The following is an 11,686-nucleotide window of genomic DNA, read 5'->3' as shown; positions in this document are numbered from 1 at the left end:
TGTTGAAACAAAAAGAAAAAAAAAAAGAAAAAAAAAAAGAAATAAAAAAGTGAACGAAAACTTATTTATGTGTGAAGTATATAGTCCCTACGTGGATGTTAACATTTCAAGGTGTTTTTTTATTGAAGATTTGTAAAACTGTAAAAATGTGTTAATTGCGGCGTTCTTTTTTTACGGCCAGAATGTGGGTTGAGGCGCGTGTTTTATTAACTCATAACCACCCCATCATATGCTCCCACAGGTCCTTGTACAGCACATTTTGAGTATTTAGTAGTTGAGTTGAATTCAGCAAATACTTACATACTTGACGTCCAACCAACAACAAACATTAAATGTCTACCTTTTAGACAACTTTTTTTCTGAGATTTAAATTAAGTGAATTTAAAAGAGGAAGGGGGAGAACTACATTGAAAGCGTATGTAAATGAGACTGTAGAGTCCTTTAAATGTTTTACTATTGTCATAGAGAATTTATTGTGAAGTAGCTGAGAGGAAATAAACTAAAATATGGGAAGTTAAAATGCAAATAGAAAAAAAAATGAAAAAATAAACCATAGATACTTATGCATCAAGCATTTTAGTTGGATTAAGATTTTGTTGCAAACTGCAAGTCATTTGAATTTTATCATCAACTAGTTTTTTATATTCAAAAATAGTTTTAGTCTTTTTTATTGTATGTGCATTTTTTTCAACACGTTTGTATAATGTTTTTTTTTCCTTTTCAAATAGTACGGATACTGCGGAATCTTGGAAATTTGCAAATTCTGATGTCATACCAGCTACAGGCATTATGGTATTTGGTGAGTATGAAAACAAGGTTAAATATTTAATACTCTTACATATACAGATGCCCATACTATTTACATAGATACACCTGTGGATAGAAAATAAATGAATATCGAACTGATGTAATTTACTTTGTAGTTTTCTTATTAAGTTGAATTTTTCTACAAAAACACTTTAGGCTGAATCGGCCTACTTGAAAACTTTTAAATGATTATGTATCATCAGAAATCGAATGTACAATTGTACTTAAGTAATTTAAGAAAAATTTGAAATTTTATCACTGTTTTCAAAATGTTAAATTCTTTCATGACATTCAACGTCCATAGACCTTATGACACACCATAAAGCGACAAAGTGTCCATGGACATTGTGACACTTTTAACAGAAATGCACTGAAAAATTTGATATGAATTTAAACAAGTAAGAGTGCTATATTCGGCTGTGCCGAATCTTATATACCCAACACCATAGTGTATTTTAAACATCTTTTATAAATTTTAAATTTTTTCCCGACTACATTATTATTACATCAAAAGCTTAACAAAAAGAACAACAACAACGCTAAACGAAATAAAACACAAAATACACAAGGCATCTAAACCAACAGACATCTAAACATACGTATCGAAAAACACAGAAAAACAAAAATAACAACGCAATGACCAACAGCATCCAAACATACAAAAAAATACACAGCTGAATAAAACCAAATACATCTAAACACACACGTGTACATCTTTTTCTAATATACAGTGTTGTTGTTGCTTTTTGATGAAATTTTCAGAGGTTGTCTCGGATTTTTGCTCATATCTCCGTTATTTACCGACCGATTTTGCTGATTTTAAATAGCGATCTTCTCGAAAGCATGTCTAATAGAATTGTTGAAGATTCGGATCTCGCCGATATCTGGGATCCTCTAAAAACTGATTTCAACAGACAGACAGACGGACATGGCTTAATCGACTCCGCTACCTATAAGGATCCAGAATATATATATACTTTATAGGGTCGGAAAATTATTATAGAAATTACAAACTTATATACACCCTTCTCACGAAGGTGAAGGGTATAAAAAGGGACACACTTATCCCGAAAGGAATTGCTTCTAAATTTGAAACCTTGGCCGGGCGCTGAGGTTTCAAACCCTGGGAATTTCGAATACAGGCTTCGCTAAAATATTTTGATAAATAGACTCTTTGAAATCCATAGACTTTCTATCGCATTGATTTTGGACATTGCGACACTTTTGAAATTGTCATTATGTCCATGGACACTACGACACTGGACATTATGACACACCACCTCACTGAATAGTAAGTTGTTGGGTCAGTAATACTGTCCTTGAGATTCGCGGCAGAGTTCCATACATTTATTAAAAGTTCACTAGATTATTTTCCGTCCAAAGAAGAGGCATTAATTGATAATGAATTGATGATGAAAACCCTACAATTTGAAAATAAAAATCCTTGTTGTCACTTTAGCTAATGATATTAAACCGACATTCTCTTCCCGCAATTAGTAAATACCACGTCTTACAGGAATATTGGTGCCCGTGATTCCAGATATGAGTGGATAGACTAGTCAAACTGCGACTCTAAGAAAGCTTCACGCACTGGTCCTACCTACCAATTCATCATTTGCTAAGTCATTGCCGGACGACTGGTCTAGTTTCTATAAAATACAGAACCAAACAATGGAGAAGTATTTGGTTAGGTCTTATAATTAGGGCTCACAGTCTGTCGGAAAAGCAATCCTTTTTACGTGTTTGATGATAGTGCGGACTTTCGTTGTAATTATGAAGGTTGAAGTGCTTTTAATGTAGATCCCAGACCCGTTTTGTTTCCAAGTTTCGATTCAGAGGATCGGGACCGACTGGTGTTTGTATATAACTGTCCTATATGTTCATTACATAGTAATGTCTTATAACTCACTTTGCTTAAATCGTCCAGAGATAACAGTCATTAGCGACATGTGTTTTGCTTTAACAGCCTCTCGTCTGTGATTGGCGTCTCGTTTTCTTGATGGCCGACAATCATTCTGAGGTAAAGAGGTGCCACCAATATCTCTAGTCTGCCGCGACTATAAACTGATGATGTCACTTCACTCCTCGGACTTTCTTTGGAATAATTGGGGTCGTAACAGAGAACCATATAATCCTACGGGTGGCCAGTTGCCCACAGAACTTGTCCTGGCTCATCAGTTGGTGATGAAATTCGCATGAAGAGTGAGTTGCGATTAAAAGACGATGCACGCTGAAGGTTTTATTTCGAGATAAGTTCGGTGCTGTTGCCGAAGAAAACAGATATCCCACACAGGAGTGCCTGTGGGACTAAGCCCGTTTACCTATAGTGAGTGTGTCGGATGTTGTTGTCTTTGAGTGTGTTAGATGTGTGAGACGTGTGATGAAAGATGATGTATGAAAGGTATCTTGTACAAGTGATAACTTTGAATTTTCCTTCCTTGTCTAGGAATGTTGAGAGAAACCATGTGTTCCCTGTAAGTGAGAACAAAGTCCATGGCTTATTTGGTGGATACGTATTTCAGTCTACCGTTTACTTCTCTAGGAACTGTTGCCGATTCAACAGAGGCTATTCCATGTGCGTTTTTGAATCTTTGAAGTTAAGCAACGTGGCACCAATGGTCAGATATTTCAAGAACTTGAGCAAAGTGCACGTATACTGGCATCTGCATATAAGAAACTCTCACAGTGATTTAAAAAGATCAGTTGGTCATCATGGCAAGTGCTCACGTAAAGCACTTTGACATTCGTGTTCTATTCGGTATCTGTGGAAAAATGAATAAAGCTGAATCCGTTTTTTTGGCAGAGGTTATAAAAAGTGTAAAATGTTCCTTATTAAAATATATTTTAAAAGAATTAAAATTATTTTTCTGTCCACATGTGTAATACCGTTTTATACAAACACACTTAGCATATTTCAACACCTTTACAGGTAAACCAAATATTTATGTGAGTGTAATAAAAAAACAGAACACATACAAACTTTTCTTTCAGAAAACAAAGTCAGAGGAAAAAGTAATAAAAAAAGTTTTTCTTTCTTCTCTATTATAGATTTTGAAAAGCGTTGTTAGATTTATTTAGACAAAATGTTTGTTTTATTTCTTTATTTTATCGTTTTTTTTCAAGATAAACGAAGACATTATAAAGACATTTACTGTGAAATTTAGAATTTATGATAAAATTTTTAGTTGCAAAAGTTAATAGAAGTAATTAGCATACTAACACAAGTTTCTGTTTCTATTTGGTTTTATTTTATTTAATTCGAATTAAATTTACGCTAGAAAAGTAATTTTAAACAAACATTATGTAAATTGTTTTCAATTTAAAAAAGAAAAAGATAATTTAGTAGTAATTTTGTGGTAAATTATTTTATTTATTTTTTAAGCAAATAGAAAACGAAATGGTATAGATAGATAGATAGATAGATAGATAGATAGATAGATAGATAGATAGATAGATAGATAGATAGATAGATAGATAGATAGATAGATAGATAGATAGATAGATAGATAGATAGATAGATAGATAGATAGATAGATAGATAGATAGATAGATAGATAGATAGTACGTTTATTAGCTATTTAGTTAGTTAGTTAGTTAGCTAGTTAGTCATTCAGGTAGTTATGTAGTTAGTTAGCAAGTTAGTTAGTCAGTTAGTCGGTTAGTACGTTAGTTAGTTAGTTGAACTGGCTATACTAGTTTGATACTACACTTTTTGCATAAGCCAATTAGTTAGTTATTAATTTGAAAGTCTTCTATGGTGTGGTTCTTTATCAATGCCTCTAAAGAAAGTCGAATCCACGACTAGAATACTAACCAAAATTTTACATGGGTTTAAAATATCACAATAATATATATTTTTATCTACTATCTAATATTATCTGATGATAAACATTTCATCATAAAAAGCAACAAAATAAATTTCTTTAATATTTTTTTTTGTTTTCCATTTGCAATAAAATTCTTACAAAAATTGAAATATGTACATATTTCGCCATGAAGCAAACGGTCGAACAATACGCATTCAATAAATTTTATATCGATTTATTTATTGTAATGAAATCAATGTTTTTTTTTTTTTTTTTGGTAACTCATGAATAAAATTTATGAATATGTTGATATTCCTTTTTATGTACATACATACATATGTGTATGATAACGGGAGGATTATTAACAAGAGTGTAAAATAAATTTATATACAAGATCTTTTTTAATACGAAAATCATATATGCAATAAATTCAAGAATTTTTCTTTTATTTACTTTACTTTTATACAATAAAAACCTATTGCTACTTTCAAACCACCCATTATTATTGATTCATTCATTATATGACTATTGTTTTTTTCATTCATTTTAGCATTCATGTGCCACCACAATACATTTCTTGTTTATCAATCAATGCGTAACGCAACCATGGAGCGTTGGGAAAAGGTTACTCATATATCAATTGGTTTTGCCTGGACGGTGGCTGCTCTATTTGGCATTGCTGGCTATTCGACATTTAGAGCTTTATCACAAGGTAATGTATGTTTTATGAGAATGTTCATGTTTAAATGTGGTATAAATAAAGAGAACACACACATACAAACGAAACCTCATTCCAAGAGGAAAACTAACAATAAATTTTTTTATATATCTATGATAAAATATCACAACATTGTAGTACAAGAATATATAATCACACACTAGCTCCTCCTGTTACGAACACATTTGTAATTTCTGTTATTACTTACACAGTTGCTGTTTTATTCGCCAACAGCAATTTCTTAAAGATAAATTTCATAAATATTTATATTAAAAATGGTTTATAAACCGTTTAAAAAGGCAAGGGACACAAATTCTACGAGCAAGTCTAACCTGTTTAAGGAATCCACTTTAATGTGTTCGACTGGGGTAATAATACTTCGAAATTATAATTGAGGCAATGTTTATGTATTTGCTTAAACAACGATAAGTGTCCGATCCTTTAAAGTATATTTCGTGATATTTTCTTAGTTTATATTTTTTTATAATTTATTTTATTTATTTTGTTTTCTTGTGGTTCTTTCGGTGCAAACATATTATCATAACATTGTTTTGCTTTGAAACACAACCGCCAACCATTTAACAACTATCTCATATCATAATCACTATCGCTACATTTCGTACTTGCAACAACCGCACATGTGGTTTTACTATTGTTGTTTTTTTCAAAAGATATATTAAATATGAAATATGAGTTTTGTTTCGAAAGTAGTGGTAATTTGAAATGTGTGATTAGTAAAAAAAATATCGAAATTTGTTAAACTACTATTCTTAGCAAAGAAGAATGTAGTTTAAATTTGAGAGCACTTTTAAACCCCTTTTAAAGCCTATAGCCTGGACTATAGACAAGTCTATAGACTAGACTTTAGGCAAGTTTTTAGACTGAACTATAGACAAGTCTAAAGTATGTATTATAGACATACCTATAGTCTGGACTACAGCATATAGTCTGAATTATAGTCCATAGACATGTTTATATTCAGGACTATAGACTAATCTATGTTCTGAACTAAAGATAAGTCATTAGTTTAGACTATTGACAAATCTATAGTCTGAACAATAGACTTGTGTACTCTCTAGATTATGGTCTTGCATACAGTTCGGATTCTTAACATCTCTACAGTCATACTTGTCAATATTATAGTCTATAGACTTGTCTAAATTCCAGACTATAAACTTGTCTTAAGTCCAGGTTATAGTAAAGCCTATAGTCCAGACTATAGGCTTGACTATAATCCCTACTGTAGACTTTTCTATTTCGAGACAGGGACTGGACTAAAGACAATAATATACATATATATACAAGTCCATATTCAGGACTATAGACAAGTCTACAGTCTGAACTATAGATTTGTGTATATTCTAGATAATAGTCTTACATATAGTCTGGACTATAAATTTCTCTATATTCTAGTCATCTATATATATTGGAGTCTATTGACTTTTCTAAAGTCCAGATTATAGTATTGTATACAGTCTAGACTATAAGTTTGCCTATAGACTTTTCTATTTCGAAACATTATCTTACTATAGACAATACTATCGTCTATATTATAGACAATAATATATGCTGGACTATATACAAGTCCATATTTTGGACTATAGACTAGTCTATATTCTGGATCATGGGAGAGTCTATAGTCTGGGCTATAGACAATACTATAGACTGGACTGGACAAGTCTCAACTTTAGACAATTCTAAAGTCTATATTATACACATGTCTGGATCATAGGCAAGTCTTTAGTCTAGTCTTAAGATAAGTCTATAGTTCGGACAAGTTTATAGTCTAGACTATATACAAGTCTATGAGTACAGACTTCTATATATTGTAGGCTATAGATAAGTCCATATTCTAGACTAAAGATAAGTACATAGTCTGGATTATAGGCAATTGCAGACCTGACTATAGACAATATTATAGTTTGGACTATAGACAATTCCAGACCTGACCATAGACATTTTTATAGTCTGGATTAAAGACAAGTTTATTATCTTTATTTATTAGACAAGTATATAATCTGGTTTAAGACAAGTCTATATATAATCTGGTTTTAGACAAGTCTATAGTCTGGATTATAGACTAGTCTATAGTGGATTATATACTAGTCTACAGTCAGGTTAATAGACAAGTCTATTATCTGGTTTTAGACTAGTCTATAGTCTGGATTAAAGACAAGTTTATTAACTTTATTTATTAGACAAGTCTATAGTCTGAACTATAGAAAAGACAAGTCGATAGCCTAGACTAAAAACAAATTTTTAGTCTAGACTATAAAAAGTCTGTAGTCTAGAGTATAGACAAGTATGGAATATAGTCTGGTTTAGAGATAAGTCTATATGGACTATAAACAAGTCTATATCCTGTACTGGACTATAGACAATACAAGTTTCTAAAATATGTTTAACAAAAATGTTTCTTGTATTTAAGGTGATTTACTTGAAAACTACTGTTGGAATGATGATCTAATGAATTTTTCACGTGTACTCTTCTCCATATCAATACTTTTAACATTTCCTATTGAATGTTTTGTGTCACGAGAGGTAAGTGAATTAAAAAAAAAATCATCAAATAACAATAATAATTCATATAATTACTAAAAATTTCAAATAGATTGTAAGACACATGGTGCATCGTTTTGTGCTTAAGGAACCCATCAGTGAGTTGACCGATGAAAAAGATCCAAAACAGGAAAAAGGAGCCGAAGTGGATGAATATTCGAGAAACATTACCTTGGCCATAGTGTTTAGTGCTTTTGTTATATCACCCATGACTGAGTGTTTGGGTTCGGTATTGGAATTAAATGTAAGTTGTTCTTTTTATGATATTTAAAAGAAACTCTATTAAAAAATATTTAATTTCTTGATTATTTCTAAAATCAAAAAAGGGTCTTATGGCCGCTATACCTTTAGCTTATATTTTGCCCGGTTTGGCGTATATACAAATGGATCCAAATCCTTTATTGAGTCGTGAAAAGTTACCTGCTTTAGGTTTGGTAGTGTTTGGTGCTTTAGTTACTATATTGGGTGCGGTTGTTTTATTGCCCAGCATCGATGAGGACTGTCGAGCCGATATTGTTATGGATTATTGTAAAAGCTCCAATATACGTGATAATAATACACTAACAACTTAATTTATTTAAATATTGCACATACATACATATTTATATACATACAGTAGTGTTTTTTCTCTCTCTCAACCCAAAACCACCCGAATACCCCCTTTCGAAATTGTGATTGTTAACGAGTGTTTGTCGCCCGTACACATTGTTCAGCAACTTGTTAAATTTTGCAACAGATCGTTATGAGCATCAGACATTTAATTTAGTATATTTATAGAAATACATACATACTATATATACAAACAAACATATTTAAATTATATTTAAAAAAACTATATATTTTATTAAGATAAAAAAGATTCAGATATATTGATATAATAACACAAAATGATATTAAATTCCTCTGTAGAAATCAAAAGCCATAATTAAATAAACAAAAAGGTATTAGTTATTAAGTTATGTCATTAAGTAGAACTAAAACATAAAAAACAATAACAATTAACAATCTTTAAAAATCTACAGTTCTCTTTTATCGAAAATACTTTACGTGAGATATTCATATTTTGAATCAAACAATGGAAACATATTTGATGAAATCCCCTATTTACTTGCAAAATTTCCAAATATTTTCAATTTCAGAAAAATTTACATTAAGTAAAGTATTCTCGAACCAAAAATGTAAACATTCGTAGCAACGAAAATAAATATAATTTTATCAAACCAATATTAATTAATCTCTAATAGTAGTCCAAGAAATTATAACAGCAACGCCCATTTAATTCTATAGTGTCTTAACTGTTTCGATATTTATATACCCAAAAAAAGAAATATGTCATTGCAACCTAGTTTTGTCTGCCCAATGTTAAGGACACCTTACGGACCAAACCCAGAGGTCTGATGACTAAATTTTTCCCACAAATATTCGATAATAAGTTTGGAATTAGAAAATAGGTCACTTTGAGCCATAATTTTGACTATGTAAAATGTTACCTATTCAACTAACCCTTACAGTTCTCAAATAAGAGTGAAGTTGGCTACGAAAATAGAGGACTTGATTGGAAAATTTAATGCCAAAAGAATGACACAATGAGACATAGAGCAAGCGTAAGATTAGAACTCTATAATAACAAGTTCAAAGATCAATTATCTCAGTTAAAGTGATCGTGAATGACCTCGTTGTTCTTGTGATTTAGCTACTTTAATTAAGTAAACCTTTAGATTCGAAACTCAGGACCATAAACATAAATCTTGTAAATGATTTTTACATGACCACGTAAATGATTCGGTAATAGTAATCGGTTCATTTAAAATACGAGTCCATCAAGTAAGCCGAAGACTTGTTCTTACTCACAGAGAACACACTGTCGAAAATCTGATATGAATAGAGCAAATCCTAAATATACCCTGACAAGGAAGGAAAATTCAATGCTATAAATTGTATAATCTATCATTATTTAAACATGAATACCTCTATATATCCGATACACTCACATCAAGTATATATGTTGATGATGATATAAGATAGATGTCCTTACAGCATCATATAACAGTTGAAAACAACTTATTTCCAACACTTAGTAAACAGCATCAGGCTTATTCCGAATTATGGACTTTACAGTGCATCAATCGTTTAATCAATAATCTCTTTGCCTAAGTTTGAGTTTAAATGCAGCCACGCCGAAGATACGTCCTCAATAACCGGGATAAAATCGTAACTCTATGGTTCACACTTTACAACACTAAGTCAAAATAGTGGAAAGTTCTAGTCGGCCTTTGGTGTATCTCCTTTGTCCCCCGACGGAAGAGAATGTTGGTTTAAGGTCTGATATATCCTATACTTAATGGGTAGGGTAATTCTCTCTTCGAACAGGTCTGTGTAAAAAGCAGCATATGCTGGATTCTTCGAACAGGTCCGACAGAAGAGAATGTTGGTTTAAGATCTAATATATATCCTATACATAATAGGTTGGGTAATTCTCTCTTCGAACCGGTCTGTGTAAAAAGCAGCATATGCTGGATTCTTCGAACAGGTCTGTGTAAAAAGCATCATATGCAGGATTCCTAAACCCCATCGGTATTTCTTACCGGTCGTGTAGTGGGACGCCGATATATGCTGGAAAATTGTCAGGTTAGCTTTAAGTGATCTATATAATCATGGTAATGGAACAGATGCGAAAATTGATGAAAGATCGGTGAAGTTTCACGGTGCTGTTGCCATCTCAACAAGATTCATGCTATATCTTTTGTCACATAGATCAGTTCCTGATCCATTTTGTTGGGTATGTCGGACTAACAATTATGTCTCTATGTTCTGTTTCTGATACAACTTAAAGAGGTTTAAAGAGGCTTAAAGGAGTTAAGGAATACACTGGAATATTCGGAAGATTGATTTCACCTGATGTTGGGGTTTGTCTCCCCTTTTATTGACTTTAGACTAGTGATTGGTTTTTGCCTTGAGCCTATACTACTAGGGTTACTATGGCAAGAGATTACATAGCTCGAGTACTTAAACAAAGTGCTTCTCAGTAATGTAGTTGGCTGGCTAGATATCAGTCAATGTTGCTAATGATTACTAACAAATCTTTTTGTGTAAAAACCACATATATTTTTTCGGAGTTGTGACACTATTGAAATAAATGAGCGATATTTAATTTGAAAAAAAAAAAAAATATTTGTCTTGTTTTAAAAAAATAAATTTATAGCAACAAATTGACCAAATAAAACAATTTAATAAATATTAAAACCCAGACAACCACAAAACCGAAATAATAAAAATTATTGTACTTTTAATATAAATGTATAAAAATAAAATTTATAAAAAAAAATGTTCAGAACAAAATCGTTGTTGTATGGTTTTATTTATTATTTTGTTTTTGTTAAAAAAAATTAGTTTGAAAATATTTTATGACATAAGACGATACAATAACGATTGTGAATTGGCTAAATATGTATTTAAATTTGTTAAAGAATAAAATATTTATATTTACATAAATAATAAATAGCTTTTAAAAGCTTTTTGTTTTGTATATTATCAGTTAATATAATTATCTTTATATCAAATAAATCCACAACATTTCCAATTATATATCAAAAATGTTCAATTGAATTTAAGAAATTTTTAATTGTTTTCAAAATTTCTTTTTAAAAATTAACTAATTTAATAAATTTCTTTAAATATTTTTAAAACAAAATTTAAATTTTTTTTTAATAAAATTAGAAATTTTTGAAATACAATTGGATGAGAGATGGACGGATCTTAAATAAGTTTGATATATAGTTATGACATAACTAATAAA

At 30.9% G+C, this 11,686-nt stretch overlaps 1 protein-coding gene across 1 annotated transcript in view; it reads left to right on the top strand.

Moving 5' to 3' along the window:
* Nucleotides 1-11,132, top strand: part of LOC111675740 (putative sodium-coupled neutral amino acid transporter 11) — a 46,829-nt gene extending 35,697 nt beyond the window's left edge. The window contains exons 5-9 of the mRNA XM_046955695.1: nt 729-799; nt 5,164-5,325; nt 7,760-7,872; nt 7,943-8,134; nt 8,217-11,132. Of these exons, the coding sequence (XP_046811651.1) occupies nt 729-799; nt 5,164-5,325; nt 7,760-7,872; nt 7,943-8,134; nt 8,217-8,462 (784 nt within the window). The 3' untranslated portion in view covers nt 8,463-11,132. The remainder of the gene's footprint in view (nt 1-728; nt 800-5,163; nt 5,326-7,759; nt 7,873-7,942; nt 8,135-8,216) is intronic.
* Nucleotides 11,133-11,686: the final 554 nt, after the last annotated feature.

This window comes from Lucilia cuprina, chromosome 6 (genome assembly GCF_022045245.1).
Source record: "Lucilia cuprina isolate Lc7/37 chromosome 6, ASM2204524v1, whole genome shotgun sequence".
In the NCBI taxonomy this organism is placed as follows: Eukaryota; Metazoa; Arthropoda; class Insecta; order Diptera; family Calliphoridae; genus Lucilia; species Lucilia cuprina.
The sequence above is the reverse complement of the archived record's forward strand: the minus strand, read 5'-3'. Positions and strand labels throughout refer to the sequence as shown.